This window comes from Triticum urartu, chromosome 7A (assembly GCF_056163025.1).
Source record: "Triticum urartu cultivar PI428250 chromosome 7A, HENAU_Tu73, whole genome shotgun sequence".
NCBI classification, from domain to species: Eukaryota; Viridiplantae; Streptophyta; class Magnoliopsida; order Poales; family Poaceae; genus Triticum; species Triticum urartu.
Window position 1 is genome coordinate 91,897,523 of NC_141879.1, and position 21,882 is coordinate 91,919,404.

General features: G+C 46.5%; 2 protein-coding genes and 2 pseudogenes across 2 annotated transcripts; 2 read left to right on the forward strand and 2 right to left on the reverse strand.

Moving 5' to 3' along the window:
* The first annotated feature begins 206 nt into the window (after positions 1-206).
* LOC147958160 (transcription elongation factor 1 homolog pseudogene) lies at positions 207-539 on the forward strand (annotated as a pseudogene).
* Positions 540-5,386: 4,847 nt separating this feature from the next.
* LOC125518386 (uncharacterized) lies at positions 5,387-8,388 on the reverse strand. The gene is made up of 4 exons (XM_087531979.1): positions 7,882-8,388; positions 7,314-7,608; positions 6,121-6,336; positions 5,387-5,427 (listed from the first exon to the last, which is right to left on the reverse strand). Exons 1-4 carry the CDS (start codon positions 8,359-8,361, stop codon positions 5,387-5,389), a joined length of 1,032 nt encoding a protein of 343 aa, XP_087388105.1. The 5' UTR covers positions 8,362-8,388.
* A 4,453-nt stretch (positions 8,389-12,841) lies between these two features.
* LOC147958161 (transcription elongation factor 1 homolog pseudogene) lies at positions 12,842-13,168 on the forward strand (annotated as a pseudogene).
* A 1,758-nt stretch (positions 13,169-14,926) lies between these two features.
* LOC125518385 (uncharacterized) lies at positions 14,927-16,927 on the reverse strand. The gene is made up of 3 exons (XM_087532364.1): positions 16,326-16,927; positions 15,807-16,095; positions 14,927-15,044 (listed from the first exon to the last, which is right to left on the reverse strand). Exons 1-3 carry the CDS (start codon positions 16,839-16,841, stop codon positions 15,004-15,006), a joined length of 846 nt encoding a protein of 281 aa, XP_087388490.1. The 5' UTR covers positions 16,842-16,927; the 3' UTR covers positions 14,927-15,003.
* Positions 16,928-21,882: the final 4,955 nt, after the last annotated feature.

The window sequence follows — 21,882 nt, forward strand, 5'->3', positions numbered from 1 at the left end:
GAATCCGGCCCCGATTCGTTAGTGGCTTCGTTGCACCGCCACACCGCCCAAGAGCAGCCGGAGTCGGAGTGGGCAGATCCTAGGGTATATAAGCACACCGAACCCTTTCCTTACGAACACACCGCGACATCGCGTCTCTCTCTCTCCTGCGTAGCATCAAGTTGTGCTCCCGGAACCCACCTGCGATCTGGTGGTGATCGAAGAAGATGGCGAAGCGCAAGTCGATGAGCTCCAAGATGGCGTCGAGGAAGAAGCCGGCGCCCAAGCTGGACATCACCTTCTGCTGCCCCTTCTGCAACCACCCCGACAGCGTGGCCTGCACCATCGACCTCAAGCTCTTGGTCGCCACCGCCGTCTGCTACATCTGCGAGGAGGCCTACCACACCACGGCGCACCACCTCACCGAGCCCGTCGACATCTACCACGACTGGATCGACGCCTGCGAGAAGGCCAACCAAGGCCTCGAACTCCAAGCCTGGGACTCCCACAAACGACAGCGGCGAGTCGGCAGCGAGGACGACGACGACAGCGATGCCTGATCGATTGAGTATTCGAGTTTGCTTTCACGGATTGATCGATGCACCCTCAATCTCATCTTGCGTAGTTTGAGATGTTTGATCGTGTCTCTCGAAATTGTATTGATTGGAGCCTGTAGTCCTGATTGATCATGTACCTCTGTTGCTGCGCACTGTGGAGCTCATGAGCTCTGATCATCAGTCAATCTTGTATAAGACCATGCATGTACTGAATCTGTGACTGGTTTCGTTGTTGCAGTGGTACCTTTTTTTCATTTCAAACTCGAAAGAAAAAAAGAGCACCTTGTTGTCTCTAGAAAAAAAAAATTCCGCACCGTTCAAGAACAAAGACGCCCTGCAAGTTCAGAACCACAAGGGTGAAGCAGATTGAATCGGTGCACGTTTGTTGACACCAGGCTAGACACCAGGCTAAACATTTTATAGACTAATGTCAGGACATCAATGTTCAAGCAGTTTCAGAATTTCAGGGGTGAATAGAAAAGGAAGAAACAGGGGTGAATAAATAAAAAAACTCTGGTTTTACGGAAATGGGCTTCCGCAAACAGGGGAGAAGCAGACAGGTTCCTCTTGTCAGGAGAATGAATCAATTTCAGCTAGCAGAATCACAAGAGTTGCTGGGGTTTTCCTAAACCTATGTCTCAATGCAAATTGTAGTTCTGAATCTCATGTCATTGTGTCCGAGGCGGCGACACTTCTGACGAGGTGGACTCTCGGGCGACCGTCAGGAGTACCGCTCGGGCCTTGGCTGAATTAAAACAGACAGTAAGGAAGTTATGCATTGACGTCCGGGTGCAGCAGCTCGGCCTTGGCTGAATTAAAACAGACAGTAAGGAAGTTCATATTCAACGCGATTATTGAAAGCCTAGACCCGAGATTGGGCCTCAGAGCAAAGGGGTGATTCGAATGTCGAAAGATGGCAATATAAGATTACACATCTACGACAGTTTTTTGAGGGGCTGGGCCAAGAACAATAGTGGTATATATAAGCAGCAGAAAGAAAGACTGCTTAATATCATAAATGACCTCGATATAAAAGCTGAAAGTAACTCGTTAGACGTTAACAAGCGAGTGGCTAAAAGAGAAGCTGAGGCCTGTTTGGCAAAGCTTCTTAGAGAAGAAGAGATCAAATGGACGCTTAGAGCTAAGGTGTGTCGGGTGGTTCAAGCGGATAATAATACGCAATTTTTCCACTTGATTGCCAATGGGAAAGATAGGAAAAAGAGAAGCATACAACTTGAATAGGGCAAGGGTACAATTGTTGGTCATGAGAATCTTATAAGATATATATCTCCAACTTTTATAAAAAGTTGTTTGGGGCCCAGTTGAGAATTATATCTCACTCGATGAGACCTTGACGATATTTCTCAACTAGGAGATGATGAGAACGAGGTTCTCAATGCCCCGTTTTCAGAGAAGGAAGTGCTTGAGGTTATTTCACAAATGAAGAATAACAAAGCACCTGGTCTGGATAGCTTCCCAGTAGAGCTTTATAAGAAATGTTGGCATATTATTAAAGGCGACTTGATGCCTATATTCCATGATTTGTTTAATTGTCATTTACAACTATTTAAATTGAACTTTGGAACAATCACCTTGTTACCAAAGAAGGAGGAAGCGATTCACATTGAGCAATTCAGACCGCTTTGTTTGCTGAATGTGAGCTTCAAGATTTTTACTAAAGTGGGTACGAGTCGCTTGATACAGATTGCACATTCTGTTGTTCAGCCAACCCAGACTGCTTTCATGCGGGGACACCACATTCTCGAGGAGTGGTCGTCCTACATGAAACCTTGCACGACATCCATTCAAAGAAACTCGATGGAGTGGTCTTCCAAATGGACTCTGAAAAGGCTTATGATAAAGTGAAATGGCCATTCTTACAGCAGGCTTTGCATATGAAAGGGTTCGATCTAGCTTGGAGGAAGCAGGTCGAATCATTTGTACAGGAAGGCATTGGAATCAAGGTTAATGACGATATCGGTCATTTTTCTTCCAAACACAAAAAGATCTGAGACAGGGAGATCCGATGTCTCCAATCTTATTTAATGTTGTCGTTGATATGTTGGCCGTTCTAATCAACAGAGCGAGAGAGAACGGCGATCTAGCTAAGGCAAGGAACATGAAACTAGTTCTATGCCTTTTTGAACAACTGTCCGGACTGAAGATTAACTTTAATAAGAGTGAATTGTTCTGTTTGGACGTGCCAAAGAAGAACATGATCATTATAAATAGTTGTTCGGCTGTGAACTAGGTTCTTTACCTTTTACTTACTTGGGGATCCCAATTCATCATCACAAATTCACCAATAAAGAGTGGAAGTGTATCGAAGATCGATTTGAAAATAAATTGAGTTGCTGGAAGGGCAAACTCTTATCTTATGGAGGGAGACAGGTTCTGATAAAATTGGTGCTCACGAGTATGCCGATGTTCCTCCTTTCCTTTTTTGAAGTAACAGTAGGAGTATGGGAAAGACTGGATTTTTATCGATCTCGCTTCTTTTGGCAAATCGATGAAAAAAAACTAAATATAGGTTGGCCAAATGGGACATTATCTATAGACCAGAGGACCAAGGTGGCTTGGGTATTGAAAATATAGAGGTGGAGAATAAGTGCTTACTTAGCAAATGGCTTTATCGGTTGGCCTTAGAGAGAGACAGGGTTTGGATTCAGCTACTGCGTAATAAATGTTTACATTCTAAAACGCTGGCTCAAGTGATGGCACAACCGGCCGACTCTCCTTTTTGGAAGGGGCTTATGAGGACAATGGTTGTCTTCTTTAACAGGAGCAAATTCATTGTAGGTAATGGACAAGGTACTAGGTTTTGGGAGGACACCTGGTTGGGTGAGATTCCATTAGCTTTGTTGTATCCCTCCCTATATAACATTGTACAACAGAAAGAGGTTTTTGTTGGTATAGTATTGGGATCTGTTCCTCTAAACATTCAGTTCCGGCGGCCTTTACTGGGCGATCGATGGGATAGATGTTGCATCTCGTGCGTAGGTTAATGGAGGTTAACCTTTCTGATGCCACAAACTCCTTACGTTGGAAGTTGTCCGTGTCAGGAGCATTCTCGGTTAAATCTATGTATATGGATTTGATTAACACCGGGCCTGTCACAAGGACGATGCACATTTGGAGAGTTAAAGTGCCTTTGAATATAAAGGTGTTTATGTAGTTTGTGCATAAGAGAGTAATTTTGACAAAAGATAACTTGGTCAAGCGTAGTTGGGAAGGAAGCAAAAGATGTTGTTTTTGTGATCAGGATGAAACAATAGAACATTTTTTTCGCCAATGCCCACTTGCCAAGTTACTGTGGAGAACTATTCATGTTGCTTTAAATGTTGTTCCGCCAGTCTCAATCTCGCATTTATTTGGGACCTGGTTAACTGGGATAGAGCCTAAGACCGCGGCACATATTTGAGTTGGAGTATGTGCATTACTTTGGGCTATATGAAATTGTCGGAATGATGTTGTCTTTAACAGGCAAACCATCACTAATTTTTTGCCGGTTATCTTCAGGGCATCTACTTGGATATTGGGTGCAATCGATGAGAGATGGTTGTACGGATACTTACAACTGGTTTGGATGACGGTCAAATAAATAGGATAGGTGTTTACTCATCTTTCCCTATTTTTCGCCAGTTGTGGCAAATTTATTTTTGGAGTTGTTGTACTACTGTTTAAGAATTTGTTTTGGATTTGATTTATTTAATAAGATGGTTGTGTGCATCAAGAAATGCAAAGGCCGGGGTACTCCTCCTTTACCGAAAAAAGGGTAGTGCAACGGTTTGAGAAGGTCAATTCCTAAAATACCGCTGTTTTGCAGAATTAACGAAAAGACAGCTTATGTACAAAACCTGAGAAACAGCAATATAATGTGCAGAAAATAGCTTTCATGAAATACTGTAGGAGTAGGATACAACTTATACAGCCTGAATTTGGTTCACAGGTTAATAAAAAACATTTATAATATGCTAAATCAAACAGAAATTGGTATCTTCTCTTTAAGGGTGAAAACATATACTCCCTCTGTTCCAAATTACTCGTCGCGGAAATGGATGTATCTAGAACTAAAATATATCTAGATACACCCATACCTGTGACAAGTAATTCAGAACGGAGGGAGTAGGTAATAACCAATAAAAATGGGTTAGACAGGGATCGCCTGTCCTTGGTTTAAGCGGTATCTTATACAACCACCAGGCGCACAGGAAAATGCAGCACGTTGAGAGTTCTGTCAAAAAACAAATTCATTCTCTGCTATAGGACTCAATTCCTCAACTCACTGCAAAAAAAATCACCACTTCTTTGTTGACACCAGCTAAACCCAGCCGGCACAACAGAATAAGAAGCGCAAACATTACAGACTAATGTCACCACATCATTGCTCAAGCAGTTTCTGAATTTTAGAACAGCGAGACCAACCCAAAATGGATTTCCTACTGTCAGGATAATGGACCAAGTTTAGTACGTAGCAGAAATACAACAGCTGCTGGGTTTTCCTCAACCACTATCTTAGTGCAAAAAATTTAGGATTCACGTGCGGCGGACACTCTGAAGGAGTGAACTGTGAAGCGGCAGTCAGGAGTCTGCTCTGTTCTTTCTCTACACTGCATCGACATCCGCATACCGCACCTCCGCGTGGGCTGAATTAGCAGAAACATCGAAGCAGTTAGACATACATCATTTCACAGGTTAATGAAATAATCAAGAACAAAACTGATTGTGGTTTTAATCCAATAGCTGAATGCAAATCGTGGTTCTGAATTCTCATGTCATTGTGTCGGAGGCGGCGACACTTCTGAAGAGGAGGCCTGTCAGGCGACGGTCAGGAGTCCTCTTATCATTCTCTACGCTGCATTGACATCCGGGTACCGTAACTCGGCGTGGGCTGAATTAGACCAGACAGTGAAAGAGTAAGAAATCATGTCACAGGCAATCGCTGAAGAAGATCTATATATAACTTAAATATCATTGTATTGCATAATTGACAAAGAAGACAGCTTATGTACAAAACCTGGAAAACAACCTGAATTTGGTACCATCAATATAACCTGAATTTGGTTTGAATGTTGTTCAAAAAATATACAATATGCTAAATCAACCAGAAATCTGTATCTTCTCTTTAAGGCTGAGAACACATAACTTGACTGAGTTGGGTTTCTGAGTTCCAAATGGGGAAATTTAGTTATCTGTGCCACTCATATGAAACCAAAAATTTCTGTATCAAGGTTTAGTCTGAATATGTGACTTAAGTAATTATTTTCTCCCCAACAACCAGTTTAGCTTCAGATCACCTTCTAGCTTCTGTGCAACAGGCATAATGGAAATACCAACTATTTCTATTCAACTCCTTCTACTTATATCTAATACAGACAACAGTCCAGACAACTCCAAACTCCTAACTGAAGATTAGCAGCAGTTGCAGAATACAATAGTTTCAGTAAACTCCTAAACTGAAGATTAGCAGCAGTTACAGAATACAACAGTTTCAGTAAACTCCTAACTGAAGATTAGCACTGTCTTCCACCACAAGCTGATCCCAAAAGATCATGTCAATGCAGCAAACAATATCGACCAGTACATATCTTGTAAAATTCATTTTCTGCTGAATGACTGAAACTTGAAACGGCAGTGCTGACATCTAAGAGGAACCAGTGACATTCAAATGCACTTGGCGATTCAAAAGCTGAAGTAGCAGCAATAACAAGAACACAACCAATGCCATTGCTTAACTGTTCACAGAGGTTCTCAAGTTGACATCTTAGAGAAATGTATAATTTCTTCACACATTCAAATGCTGAAGTAGCAGCCACAGTAAGAACGCAATCATTACAGACCAACGCCAATGTATAATTTCTTCACACAGGTTCTGAAATTTAGAACCACAAGGGAAAGGTTCCTCCAGTCTGGAGAATGAATCAAGTTTATCTATGCTAACAGACACAAGAGGCGCTTCCTAAACCGATATCTCAATGAAAAATGCAGTTCTGAATTATCATGTCACACAGTCCGAGGCGGCGACACTTCTGAAGAGGTGGGCCGTCGACGGTCAGGAGTCCCGCTCTGATCTTTCTCTACTCTGCATTGACATTCGGGTACCGCAGGTCTGCGTGGGCTGAATTTAGAACAGAAAGTGAGGAAGTTAGGCATCATGTCACAGGTAGTGCAACAGTTTGAGAAGATCGATAATTTAAATATCACTGTTTTGCATAACTAATGAATAACTGTAGGATTGTGCACAAAAAGCCTGAAAAACAATAATATAATGTGCAAAAAACCTGAAAGAAATATTTCATGAAATACTGTAGGATTAACCTGAATTTGGTTCACATGTTGTTCAAACAGAATTTACAGTACAAATAACTTGACTGAGTTGGGTATCTGAGTTCCAAAGTTTCTACAAGCGACAAATAGTGCCGAATGGGAAAACTGAATTATTTGTATCAAGGACAGTACTATGAAACCAATAATATCTGTGTCAGGGTTTAATGTGAATATGTTATGATTTATCCCCAAACAAACTGGCTTTAGATTACCATCTAGTAGCATTTTTACAGCAGGCATAATGCAAATACTAACTATTTCCATTCAACTCCCTACTTATATCTAATACTACAACAGTCCACATTCCTAACTGAAGATTATAAGCAGTTGCAGAATACAACAGTTTCAGTAAACTGTTCTTCAGACAGTTTCATTACAATGTCTTCCAGCACAAGCTGATCAGTACTCCATTAAAATAGGAACTAGGAAGTTAGGAATGGCGCGTCTCACCTGGCGTCCCGGCCATGACGACGATGATGTCGAGGGTCTCGTCGCTGTGTGGCAGATCGACGAGCAGTGGGGTAGGCCGCCCCTGCGTACCCGCTCGGACGCACATGACGAGGTTGGAGGCGTCCATGGCGGCATCCAGCCGGCGGGCCAGCTTCTTCCTCAGGTGGAACACGGACCTGCCCCTGAATAGGAATGAGTTCCAGGCGAAGTTGGCGCTGGGCTCGCCGGCGCCGGCCTGCTCGTACTGGATCACCCGCCACGGCAACAGGAAGGCGAGGCTTCTGGGGAAGCGGAGCTGCAGTTGAGCACAAAGAACCATCAAATACGTACGAAGCAGGGTACTCAATTCTTTTATCGGAACACAAATCCCCAATTGTAACGACAAACAAGAACCCAATTCGGGAAGAATCAAGAAGCGCAAATTTGGCGAATGAAATTAACACAATCTGCAATCTCCGCGGTTGAATTCTGACGCAAACTAACGACACCAGAGAACCAAATTCGCCCAATCGATAGTTCCGCTGAAAGCAGTTCGAGAAGTATGAAGAAGCGGGCATGGCGGACTCACCCCAGTCGGAGCTGCAAGGTGAGGCGTGTCCTCCCTAGCGGGGATTTGCTCCACGACCCAATGCATCATCGGGCCGACGCTGTTGAAGGCGTCGACGCTGAGGTACCTCCCGTTGGCGCGGAGGCGGCCGGCGACCGCCTGGCGGAGCAGGATATCGTCCCCCGAGCCGATCCTGACGACCTGCCACCTGATGGCCATCTCCTCCCAGGGCTCGTAGTCGCACTGCTCGACGCGGCGCCCGCTGTGGCCTCGCCGCGCCGGCGCGTCCGTGGCGCCGAGGTAGCGGCCGTAGGCGGCGCTGTGGAGGAGCACGTACTGGTTGTTGCCATCTCCCTGGTAGACGTGCACCGCCCAGGCCGCGTTCATCGACGCGCGGTTCCGGCGGAGGGAGACGCCAAGCCCGTCGTCGTCGGCGTGCAGGTACGTGCCGCGCTCGCGGCTCCGCAGGCGCACGTGGTGGCCGTCCTGGAACTGCTCCATCGCTCGCCGGTGACGCAGGAGAGCAGAGGCGCGCGGTGGGGAAGGAGAGGTGGGTTCTTGGTTTCTTGGTGCTCCAAGGCGGGGTATTTCAAGGTGCTGGTTGGGACGGTTACGTTCGGGCGCCAAGGCGGGGTATTTCAAGGTGCCTGCCGCGTCGCCATGCTCGTCTAGTGGGCTTGCGGGCCCAGCCCACACACTCCTACCAGTAGTATCCACCCTAAGACAAAACACAATACGTAAAAAAAAAATGTAGAAGCCCACTCACATGATGTGTTTCCTTTAGCCACACCGCGGCGCAAAATCCCTATTGTACGCTCAACGCAACGAGTTAGAGCAACTCTAGCAGACCCCGCAAAAAATCCCGACCCACAAAATAACCGTCAAAATGCGGGTTGGCGCGGAAAATTCCACCCGAACAGACCCCACAAACGCGGCCGGTCCGCAAAAAATTTTGAGGGGCGCGGCAAAATCTCGGCCCCAACCCGCGAATACGCCGGTTTCCCCCTCGCCCCTACGGTGCCCTGCATATAAGCGGAAGCGGTTGGTGGGGAGGACATTTCAGCCCGCGCTTTTTCCCACCAACCACCTCCCCTCTCCCCCTCGCTGCCCAAGATTTCGGCGAAAGCAGCCAGCGGGAGCATGCCGAAAGGCCGACACACGCACGAGGTTGCCCTCCCCCCTCTTCCTGCGTTGGCGGGCCAGAAAGTTACGGATCTGCGGCCCTTCATCGCAGGCCGCCGAATTTGGCTTTTCCAGCTGCCGGTGGTTGCGCCAAGCGATGGAATGGTCGGGGAGCATCTCTGGCAGCTCCGACAAGGTCGCATCGCCACATGCAGGTACGGGTTCGCCCTCCCGCCGCCGTCGACTGTTTGCGGGCATGGATTCGTCCGCCCGTCCACCGGGCTCGGCACTCACGCAGCGGCTCTGTGGCTCGCCGATGCCGCTCATACAGTGCGACGACTGCACACGGACAATGCTACGGCTAACTTCAGGCACGCCGAAGCACCCCGGATGGGTGTTCTTCAAATGCGAAAACGATGGGGTACGTGTTGTTTTCATTCGGCTCATTTTGATAGCTCATTCTTTTGTTCGATTGCGGTAGCTCATGTCGAACATCATCATGTGTGTAGGAAGATGGATGCTCATTTTGGTTTTGGGAAGGTGAATACATTGATTTATTGATATAAAGAAACTTAATAGACGTTCGTGCACTCCTTAGTAGAATCGAAGGCAATGATGCGGCTGCATGTGCAACTATAGGGGAAGCAACGTCTACTTCTTTCGAACCAAAGATGATGAAAGAAGAATGCAAAATCAAGAATCCACAGATCAACAACGAATGCATGGAGAAGATATTAGTCCAACTAGTGGGAGCAGTTATGGAAGTTGGAAATCATCTAAAATGCATACTCGCAGTTCTTATTTTCTTTGGTCTTGCTATTCTAACAAAGATTTGGTGATGTCTTATGTATCCAATGTTGTTGAAAAAGCAAATAAATGCATTATGTTGGATCAAATTAAGATGCAAATTTAGGTTTTCTGGGCCGGGAGGAGCTGCACCAGATCAGACCCCGTAAAGCCGACCCGTAAAAGTGGATATTCTACGGGTCCGTTATGCGGAGTCTGCATCTGCGGCCATCCGCGCCGGCCCGCAAAACCGTTTTTCCGCGAACAACAAACGCGTTTTGCGGGCCAGCCGGATGCGGTGTTTGCTAGAGATGCTCTTACTAACACTAAAGTACAAGAGGCTACTAGATTGGTGTGCGGTCTATGGCATGTTTGGTCATGCCAAGAGCATGGTGTTGGGTTATAACCCCACACCCCCTCCCAACGCTTGTTTTTAAGAAGGAAGAGAAGCCAATTTAAAAACATTCTTGGTTATGTACCACTTCTGGAATTATGCAAGTAATAGACGTTACATATGGTTGAATTAAGTGGTTAATTCTAGAACAATGATGTGCTAAGAGCAGAAGTACAAAGGGGTTCCCGGCCCTAGAACAATAACCTAGCTAACCTGCCGGCAATAAGATTAGTAGTCCCTTGGCGCCGGTGTTGACCCAAAGTTTTGCCTCCTCCTGTATGGCCCGAACCAGACGAGAGACCGAGAGGGCTCCTGGCTGTTGAAGATGAAGTCATTTCGGTGTTTTCAGAGCCACAAGGATGCATGCAACCTTGTATGACACCTGACGAGATAAGGAGCTTCTTCCGACAAGGAGACTCCGGCTCCTGGTTGCAGAGGACGCATGCGTACGTCCTCGGGAGCCTATCATGTTGCAGTGTGCCAAAATACAAAGTTGAAGTGGTTGGAACAACTCCACAATTATACTAGTGAATCCAGGTTTCTAGTAATGAAATTCGGAGAGGAAGCTCTCTTTAAATAAAAAAAATGCTAGTGAATCATTTTTTTGGACAATAAAAATAGGCCAAATACTAGTGAATCCATGAAATGAGGTAATCACAAAACACACATGAAAAAAACGTAAGATCTACCTTGAGGAGGACCCATGTGGTTTTAAATCATTTTGGGACGTCACAACAATTATCTTGATTTCCAAAGTTGATAACCCAGAGAAAATCACTCAGTTCTGGCCCATCAGTTTATGTAATATGATTTACAAGGTAATCTCAAAGATGCTTGCTACGCGCTTGAAGATTTTTCTCTCGGACATCATTACTGAGACACAAAGTGTGTTTGTTCCTGGTCGCATTATCACTGACAATGTTAGCGTGGCATATGAATGTCTCCATACAATGAAGAAGAAGAAGAAGGGTAAGACTAGAACATGCGCAGCGAAACTAGATATGCACAAAGCATATGACCGTGTAGAGTAGGTCTTCTTGGAGGCTATGTTGTCTAAGTTGGGTTTTGTTGCAAATTGGCCAACTGGTGATGTCTTGTGTCACCTCAGTTGAGTATAAGGTTTGGTTCAATTTGAATGAGGCATTGCCATTTACACCCACACGGAGACTGATACAGGGGACCCTTTGTCTCCATATCTTTTTCTTCTATGTGCGGAAAGATTATCATCTCTAATTAATCATGAGGAGGAAGCTGGAAAGTTGAACAGGCTCCAGGTGTGCAGAGACTCTCCAAAACTCTCTCATTAATTATTTGTTGATGACTCTCTTATTCTTATGAGAGCATGTATCCAAAATGCAAACACTCTGCATGGAATCCTAGATTAATATTGTCTAGCCTCGGGTCAAATGGTGAGTGAAGCCAAATGCTCTACTTTTTCAGCCGAAATACAGATGTTGAGGTGAAGGCTGAAGTTTGTCAAATTTTGAATATAATGACTGAATCTCTCTTGGATAAATATTTGGGACTTTCATCTATGATTGGTGTCGACCGGGGTGATTGTTTCAAACATATTATTGAGAGAATCTTGGTGATGGTGAATGGATGGAAGGAGAGAACTCTCTCCTATGGAGGAAAGGAGGCCTTGTTGAAAGTGGTGGCTGAAGCCATTCCAACATATGCGATGAGTGTATTTAAATTTCCAAAGATAGTTTGCAAAAGGGTCACTCATGCAATGTCGCAATATTGACGGGGTGACGAGGATAACCAACGAAGGATGCACTGGTTTGCTTGGTGGAAGATGTGTGTTCCTAAGGAGAGAGGAGGCATGGGTTTTCGAGATATTCATATATAGCTTCAATTTGGCAATGCTGGCCAAACAATATAGGAGATTTATTGATAATTATGGGTCATAGTGGCAGGACCGGTAATTATTAATAATCAAAATGAAGGACATTCCATGGTGGCAGCACTGGCAGCTATGCTAGAGTCTGATAACCATGAGATTTATTGATAATTATGGGTCATGGTGTCATGCTGGTACCAATCGTCACACAATACTCTCTTAACCAAAATGAAGGACATTTCATAGTGGTGCGTGCTAGAAGATTGTCGTAGTATTATCTTAGTAGACATCGGGAAGGATACTACTGAGCATTATATTAGAGAGTCAAATTATGTAGCTCATGGGTTAACTAGATGAGACGGACGGATAACTCTTCTATTTGGGATGACGCTCCTTCATACTTTATCGTGAAATTGTTATAGACGATATAACTGTTATTTGATGACTAAAGTATGTCTTCCCTAAAAAAATCATTTGATTTGTTTTCCAGAAAAAAGAAAGGAAAAAAAAAGCGCGTAGTTTTCCACCGCGCGCGGAGCACCAGCCCAGCCAGCAATGCGTAGCCTACTAGCCAGGCGGACTGCGGCCATTTGGACTGGGCAACAGAATCCGGCTCCGACTCGATCGTTAATGGCTTGGTTGCACCGCCATATTCACCTCGCAATGCATATGCATATGCATTGCTGCCGCCGCCGAAGAGGAGCTGGAGTCGGAGTAGGCACATCCTTTATAAGGCAGCACGCCCAACCCTTTGCCTACCAACACACTGTCTCTCCTACGTAGCAGCAAGTTGTGCTGCCAAGAACCCACCTGCGATCTGGTGGTGATCGAAGAAGATGGCGAAGCGTAAGTCGATGAGTTCCAAGATGGCTCAGCGGAAGAAGCCGGCGCCCAAGCTGGAGACCTCCTTCTGCTGCCCCTTCTGCAACCACCCCGGCGGCGTGTCCTGCACCATCGACCTCAAGCTCTACGTCGCCACCGCCGTCTGCTACGTCTGCCAGGAGTTCTACCACACCACCGCGCACTACCTCACCGAGCCCGTCGACGTCTACCACGACTGGATCGACGCTTGCGAGATGGCCAACCAAGGCGTCGAACTCCAAGCCCTGGACTACCACAAAAAACAGCGGCGAGTCGGCAGCGACGACGACGACGATGCCTGATCGATCGTGTCCGGCTACGCTAAACTTGCCTAGTTTCATGTTCGATTCGTCTTTGTCCCTGGAGCTCTGGCAGTTTAGCTGACATTAGCTGAATGTAAGGCTGTTACCCTGTAGACCTGTTGCTACGCAAGGTGCAAGTGCAAGTGTGCAACTGATGAGTTGTGAACTTCTGATCTTGTCCGATCTAGGCTAGGTGGCTTTCATGGATCGATCGAAACGATCTTGCGTAGTTTTGACATTTGATGATGGTGTCTCTCAAGTTTCAGCTGTTTGGCTGAAAACTGTATTGATTGGAGCATCTAGTCCTGTACCTCTGTTGCTGCGCGATATGTAATTGATGAGTTCTGATCATGTGGTTGAGAGAAACTAATGTAATGTGCAGAAACTAGCTAGTATTCAAGACCTGAGTTTTGTTCACCTGCTATTCAAAGATAAATCGAGAACGCCAGGCATGGATCAAGCCATGAACATTTGCATGTTCAGAAATCAGAACTAGATCGCTGTCGAAACACAAATTCATTTTCCGCTGATGCACTGAAACTTGAAAGCGCACATCTAAACTCGAGTGGACTGCAAAACTAACTGCAAGAACCACCGCATCATTGCTGGCATGTAAGAGAAATGCACCCCGAAACGCTGAAGTAGCAGCCACAATAAGAACGCAGTCATTACTGACCGACGTCACTGTATAATTTTTTCATACAGGTTCTGAAGTTTAGAACCACAAGGGCAAAACAGAGAGGTTCCTCCTGTCTGGAGAATGAATCAAGTTCAGCTAGCAGAAACATAAGAGCTGCTGGGTTTTCCTCCTAAACTACCCTATATCTCAGTGCAAAATATTCTGAATTCTCATGTCATCGTGTCCCATGCGGCGACACTTCTGAAGAGGTGGACTGTCGAGCGACCGTCAGGAGTCCTGCTCCTATCTTTCTCTACTCTGCACTGACATCCCGGTACCGCAGTTCGGTGTTGGCTGAATTAGCACAGACAGTGAGGAATTTAGGTATCATGTCGTGTCACTGATAATGCGACCGTTAGAGAACTGTTTTGCAGAATGAACTTAGAAGACAGACAGCCGATGTACAGAACCTGAAAAACTGAATTACTGTAGGATACGAACTGAATTTGGTTCAGTTATTCAAAGCCTTTACAATACGCTAAATCAAACAAAAATCAGGATTGCAGTACGCTAATCAAACAGAAACTTTTTTTTTGCGGTAAATCAAACAGAAACTTGACAGATTTAGGTTTCCAAGTTCTAGAGTATGCTAATCAAGGACAGCAGTATGAAACCAAAAAATTATTTATCAAGGTTTAGTGTGAATATGTGACTAATGTAGACCAATTAGCTTCAGACAAACCTTCTATCATCTGTACAACTAAAGCAAATACCAACTATTTCTATTCAACTCCTTCTACTTATATCTAATACAATAATCCAGACAGCTCCCAAGTTCTAATTGAAGCAGATTAGCAGCAGTTGCAGAATACAACAGTTTCAGTAAACTGTTCTTCAGGCAGGTTCATTACACTGTCGACACCTAAGAGAAATGCAGCTATCAACGCTGAAGTAGTGGCCATTGTCAACGCATTATAGACTAAAGTCACTGCACCATTGCTCAAACAGTTTCAGAGCTTTAGAACCGTGATGGCCAAGCAAATAAGTATCCTACTGTCAGGAGAACAAACCAAGTTTAACTAGCAGGAACAAATGAACTGCTGGGTTTTCCTGAACCCATATCTCTATGAAAGGAACTGGGTTCTAATGTCGTCGTCTCCGAGGCGGCGACACTTCTGAAGAGGTGGACAGGAAGGCGACTTCTAGGGCTATCTCTCTACTCTGCATCGACATCCGCGTACCGCAGCGCCGCGTGAGCTGAATTAGCAGAAAATTAGTTAAACAGTTAGGCGTCATGTAACACAGGTACTGCAACAAGTTTAAATAAGAAGATTTTAGGAAGCTGATGTACAAAACCTCAAAACAATATATTGTGCTGTGGAACAGAACCTGAATTTTGTCCACGCGTTACTCGAAACAATTACAGTAGGCTAAGAAACAGAAATCGTTATCTTCTCTGTGAAGCTGAACTAGGCAGACTGAACTGATTTGGGTTTTGCTAGTATTAAATTTAAGAGCTGATGAATCATCTGAACCAAGCACAGTAGCATCAAAACCAATAGTTTCCATATCTGTTCGTGACTTTCAATCAGGAACTTTTGTGATGTCTATGATCCGACAGCAGTTCAGACTATTTCCCAAGTCTTAGCTCCTAACTGAAACAGAGTAGCAAAAGTTTCAGACTACACCGGTTTCAGTAAACTATTTTTCATACTGCAAACTACTATTACGTACTACAAAATATCCGGACAAGTTCAAGACTAGTGCAAATGCTATGAAGAGTTTCCTGCCAAAGGAGAAGAGTAAGAAGTTGAGGATTTGAATCAGGAACTTTTAGTGATGTCTATGATCCGACAGCAGTTCAGACTATTTCCATGTCTTAACTCCTAACTGAAACAGATTAGCAAAAGTTTCAGACTACACCGGTTTCAGTAAACTATTTTCAGACTGCTGTAATTTCAGACAAGTTTCCTGCTAAAGGAAAAGAGTAAGAAGTTGAGGATATGGAGGGGCTCTCACCAGGCGACCCGACGATGACGACGATGATGTGGAGGGTCTGGAGGCTGCGGGGCAGGTCGACGACGAGTGGGGAAATGCGGCCATCACGGGTGGGGAGGCACATGACGAGGTCGGGGGCGTCCACGATTGCGATGCCGTTGTCGGCGAGCCACCTGGCCAGCTCGCTCCTCAGGCGGAACACGGACCTCCCACTGAACGAGAACGAGCCTTCGCTGAGGACGGTCCCGTCGGCGTCCAGCCACACGTACACGATCACCCGCGACGGCGATATGGCGGCGGGGAGGGTAAGCTGCAGTTGAGTCGCAAAGAACCATCATCAGATCGAAGAACTCGAGAATGCGATCACGAATGGGAGAAATCAAAGAAACAGAGCCAAGAATCGCTCCCAAGCGAATGAAATTAACAGGATTTGCAATCTTTGCGGTCAAACACGGACGCATGTTAGCAACATCCAAGAACCCAATTCGCGCAAATCCGGGAAGAATCAAGAAGCGGGCATGGGATGGGACTCACCCAAGCCGGGCGTGGAAGGAGAGGCGTGATCTCCCTGGCGGGGATGTCCTCCACGACCCAGTGCATCATCGTGCTGAGGTTGCCGATGTCGTTGACGTCGACGTCGTCGACACTGGCGCCGCTGTTCCAGGGGCGGTACCTCCCGTTGGCGCGGAGGCAGCCGCCGTTGAAGTTGCGGAGGAAGACTTTGTCTCCGGATGCCGTCAGGACGGCCAGCCAGATGATTCCCTGTGCGTCCGCCTCCGGATGGTCGTAGTTGCGCTGCTCGACGCGGCGCCCGCGGTGGCCCTGCGGCGCCGGCTCGTCTGTGGCGGCGAGGTAGCGACCGTAGGCGGCGCTGTGGAGGAGCAGGTGAGGCACAAACGCCTCGGGGGGCTGGTACACGTGCACCGCCCAAGCCGCCTTCATCGACGCCCGGCGGTGCCGGAGGGAGACGCCATGTCCGTCCTGGTCGGCGTGCAGGTACGTGCCGAGCTCGCTGCTGCGCAGCCGCACGTGGTGGCCGTGATGGAACTGCTCCATGGGTCGCGTGTGCTCGATCGACCGCTGCAGAGAAGAGGAGGTTCTTGGTTTCTTGGCGCTCCGGCGACGGGGAGAAGAGGAGGAGCGAAGGCTGTTGGTTGGGACGGTTGCGCTCGGGCGCCAAGCCGGAGTATTTCAAGGTGCCGGCCGGTTCAGCTTTCGGCACTAGGTGGGCTTGCGGGCCAGGGCCTAATGGTTGGGCTACGGAATTCCGTCCAGCGGCTCGTTGTTTTCTCATTTTCTCAACAACAAAAAAATCGTTGTTTTCTCATTTTCAAAAAGAAAAAATCGGTGTTTTCACTCTTTGCCAGCTTATATATAAGCTAAAAAAAGCCCCTAAAAAGCTAAAAAAATCATGAACCATTCTCTTCGTCCAGGTGCCGTGCACAATACGAGTTAAGAAATTCCCTCTCCCTAGGGTTCCAGTTCCTCTCGGCGACGACCAGCGCCACCGTAGGGATCTCATCCCCTCTCTCCGGTTTTCCCCTTGCAGATCACGCTCAAACTGCCCGGTCTTGTTTGGTTTTCTGGTATGAGGTGGAGTGCTTAGGGGTCCGGTAGATTAAATCTTTCGGGCTAGGGAACATCATGTATGGAAAGGCTTCGAGCTCGGATGGAGATGTGAGCGATGTTGAGGCCATGATGCAGTGGTTGGGTTCAACGGAATACGATCTTGATGATGTCATCTTCAAATGGAAAGAAGCACTGCCAGCGGAAGTGTCTCATTGGATGGCCATAGCTAAGGTTTACACGGAGAAACCCTACAATCAATTCTAGTTCTTCAAGATCATGTGCGTCACATGGGTTCTTGCTTAAGAGGTGCAAATAATGCCTTTCCATGACAATCTGTATACCATGCAATTCTCCTTAGGTGATTGGGAAAGGGAAAAAGCTTCAATCCACACATAATACTCGACCGCCTAGGGCATGCCTTGGGTGCTTAAGCATTGCCTAGGCACTAAGCGATAGCCAACCGCCTCGCCTACGCCTATCTTTTTTCCAACCTTAATGTGCCGCTAGATCAAACTCAGCTGCCGGCGGCGATTGGACATTGAACGAAATATGCCCTAGAGGCAATAATAAAGTTATTATTTATTTCCTTATTTCATGATAAATGTTTATTATTCATGCTAGAATTGTATTAACCAGAAACATAATACATGTGTGAATACATAGACAAGCATAGTGTCACTACTATGCCTCTACTTGACTAGCTCGTTAATCAAAGATGGTTAAGTTTTCTAACCATAGACATGAGTTGTCATTTGATTAACGGGATCACATCATTAGGAGAATGATGTGATTGACTTGACCCATTCCGTTAGCTTAGCACTTGATCGTTTTTGTTTACTGCTATTGCTTTCTTCATGACTTATATATGTTCTTATGACTATGAGATTGTGCAACTCCTGAATACCGGAGGAACACTTTATGTGCTACCAAACGTCACAACGTAACTGGGTGATTATAAAGGTGCTCTATAGGTGTCTCTGATGGTACTTGTTGAGTTGGCATAGATTAAGATTAGGATTTTTCACTCCGATTGTCGGAGAGGTATCTCTGGGGCCCTCTCGGTAATGCACATCACTATAAGCCTTGCAAGCAATGCAACTAATGAGTTAGTTGTGGGATAGTGCATTACGAAACGAGAAAAGAGGCTTGCCGGTAACGAGATTGAACTAGGTATTGGGATACCGACGATCGAATCTCGGGCAAGTAACATACCGGTGACAAAGAGAACAACGTATAGTGTTATGCGGTTTGACCGATAAAGATCTTCATAGAATATGTAGGAATGAATATGAGCATCCAGGTTCCGCTATTGGTTATTGACCGGAGACATGTCTCGGTCATGTCTACATAGTTCTCGAACCCGTAGGGTCCGCACGCTTAAAGTTCTGTGACGATCGGTTTTATGAGTTTATATGTTTTGATGTACCGAAGGTAGTTCGGAGTCCCGGATATGATCACGGACATGACGAGGAGTCTCGAAATGGTCGAGACATGAAGATTGATATATTGGAATCCTACATTTGGACATCGGAAGAGTTCCGGGTAAAATCGGGATTTTACCGGAGTACCCATGATCCTCTCCGGTACTTGGTTTCTATCAACATTCTATAAGCTGGTCTTACTGAGAAACACCCATTCTTCTAAAAGAACCATGTCCAAGTATCTGGGATATTGCTAGTACATAATGGTATCTCCAATATCGTTGTTATATCAATTGGAAGACAAACTTCTTCCAACCTGGTGATATTCCATGTGGCCGAAGTGGCATCAATCAACTCCGCGACCATCTGGGGAGGGTTTATTGTTCGGGCCCCAAAAGGCCGCATCATATCCTTCCTAGGAATCCAATTATCATTCCAAATGTGGGTGGAACTGCCATTGCCGATTGTTCTGATCAGCCCTAGTTTTAGGATGTCTCGGCCTTCAACTATAGATCTCCAAACCAGGCTTGGATGGTTGCCTAGCTCAGCTGTAAGTATAGATGATTCTGGAAAATATATACTCTTAAGAATCCGAGCACTTAGTGACTCTGGATGTTGTAGGATCCTCCAAGCTTGCTTTGCCAAAAGTGACAAATTGAATAATTCAAAGTCTTTAAATCCCAAGCCTCCCATACTGTTCGGTTGTGTCATCGCCTCCCACGAGACCCAACTAGGTTTGCATTTTCCATGTTTGCTCCCCCACCAGAACTTCCGGATGAGCATGTTTAGATGTTCACATAGCCCTCTAAGCAGCCCAATCCCGCCAGAAGAGCTACTATGATAGTAAGCACCGTGATTTGGCTTTCGAGATAGGAGATCATGTTTACCTCCGCGTCTCCCCGATGAAAGGTACTCGTCGCTTCGGTATCAAAGGGAAGCTTGCCCCTAGATACGTGGGACCTTTCAAGATTGTCAGCAAGAGAGGCGATCTCGCCTATCAACTCGAGCTTCCTTCAAACTTTGCAAATGTTCATGACGTGTTCCATGTCTCTCAGCTCCGAAAGTGCTTCAAGACTCCTGACCGCACCATCAACTTCGAGGACATTGAGCTCCAGGAAGATCTCTCTTACCGTGAGCACCCCGTTGCTATTCTTGAAGAGACTGAACGCAAGACTCGCAACAAGTCAATCAAATTCCTCAAAATCAAGTGGTCACACCATTCCGACCGTGAAGCTACCTGGGAACACGAGGATCACCTCCGTTCTGAGTACCCGGCGTTCTTTCGGTCCTAGATCTCGGGACGAGATCCTTTCGTAGTGGTGGAGTGTTGTAACACCCCGGATGTGATTTACCCAATATGTAATTCAACTCTTGCCGTTTCCGGCCTTAAGTTATTTTATTTTCTCGGGTTCGGGTTTTTGTCTCCGTGTGTTGTTCTCGTTGTCATGCATCTCATATCATGTCATCATGTGCATTGCATTTGCATATGTGTTCATCTCATACATTCGAGCATTTTTCCCCGTTGTCCGTTTTGCATTCCGGCGCTTCGTTCTCCTCCGGTGGTCATTTCTACCTTTCTTTCGTGTGTGGGGATTAAACTTTTCCGGATTGGACCGAGACTTGCCAAGCGGCCTTGGTTTACTACCGGTAGACCGCCTATCAAGCTTCGTACCATTTGGACTTCGTTTGATGCTCCAACGGTTAACCGAGGGACCGAAAAGGCCTCGTGTGTGTTGCAGCCCAACACCCCTCCAAGTTGGCCCAAAACTCACCAAAACCCTCTCCATCATCTAGAGCGTTCGATCACGATCGCGTGGCCGAAAACCGCACCTCATTTGGACTCTCCTAGCTCCTCCTATGCCTATATATAGCCCTTCCCGAAAATCCCGGATCCACTCCAACCCTAACCCTAGTCCCTGTCCATCCGGCGCGCCAGACACGTCCGGGCCGCACCGGACATCGCCGCCGCCCCAACCGCAGCGCGCCACGTGGCAGGCGCGCCCACTTCACCGCCGCGGGCTCGGGAGCCCATCTCCGGCCCTCCACGCCGCCGTTCCGGGCCAAGGCACCTCGCCGCCCTCTCCTCCATCTCCGGGCGCCCGTGCCGCCCAGCTCCACCGCGACATCGCCGGCGGCCGCAGCATCCCTCGTCGCCCGGGAGCCATGCTCCATCCCCGCCGGCGCCCGAAGCCCCTCGCCGCGGTCGCCGCCTCCACCGCCCCACGCCGCGGCCGCCGCCTCCATCGCCCCACGCCGCGGCCACTTCCCTCGTCGTCTCCGGCCAACGCGCCTCCCCGCTTCGGCCGACTTCAACTCCGGCGGCCACCTCCGATTCCGGCGATCTCCTCGATTCGCGTGCCAGCGGATCTAGATCTGGATCTCGTTTGGGTTGACTTTTACCCCCGAAACCCTAGTTTATTTGCTCCTGTTCATCGTGCTATAACTCCTTATCCGTAACTCCGTTTTGGGCATATAGCATATCAAAATGTTCGTCTCAGAGAGCACATCATTTCATTCCATTGCATCGTTTTCATTTGAGTTCATCTTGATGCCCAAAATGCTGTTAGAAGAGTGCTACTTGAGATAATTGTCAGATCTGCTGATCCATTTAGATATTTGTCTTTTTTGCCATGATTAATGTGTGCATGATATGCCCATGAGCTCTACATGTGTTTTGTTAAGGGTTTTGCCATCTTTCCAGAGGTGCAACCCATGTATTTTTGTGATGTGTGTGGTGACTAGCACAAGCTTGCAAAGTGAGGCATTTGTTAATGCTGATTTCAGGGACTTAGCATTTCCACTAAGCCCTTGAGCTGTTTCTCTCATTTGGCCATATGTTCATGTTGTTTCCTAGTGATCCGTGCCTCTTTTGAGGATGATCAGTAAGGATGTTTTGTTAATCTTGTAGTTCTCTATTCATCCGTATCTTTGTTTGCAATTATGGAGCACCCTAGCTTGAGTCAATCGAGCTCTACTTTTGTCATTTCGTGAATCTGGGCAGATTGTCTACTTGTTAACGATTTTGCCGATGATGTTGTAGTTGATCCGTGCATGCTATGTTATTATTCTTGCCATGTATAGCTTGAATTTTGTGTATTCTTGATGGG

Bases quoted from the DNA above. Each gene is read 5' to 3' on its own strand.
- LOC125518386 (XM_087531979.1), bottom strand. From the start codon at position 8,361: ATGGAGCAGTTCCAGGACGGCCACCACGTGCGCCTGCGGAGCCGCGAG. The intron at 7,609-7,881 runs GTGAGTCCGCCA...GCTCAACTGCAG, and splicing joins ACCTTGCAGCTCCGACTGGG to CTCCGCTTCCCCAGAAGCCT. The intron at 5,428-6,120 runs GTACTGGTCGAT...GGTCTAATTCAG, and splicing joins AAATGAATTTTACAAGATAT to CCCACGCCGAGTTACGGTAC.
- LOC125518385 (XM_087532364.1), bottom strand. From the start codon at position 16,841: ATGGAGCAGTTCCATCACGGCCACCACGTGCGGCTGCGCAGCAGCGAG. The intron at 16,096-16,325 runs GCTTGGGTGAGT...ACTCAACTGCAG, and splicing joins CGCCTCTCCTTCCACGCCCG to CTTACCCTCCCCGCCGCCAT. The intron at 15,045-15,806 runs GTGAGAGCCCCT...CTGCTAATTCAG, and splicing joins CGTCATCGTCGGGTCGCCTG to CTCACGCGGCGCTGCGGTAC.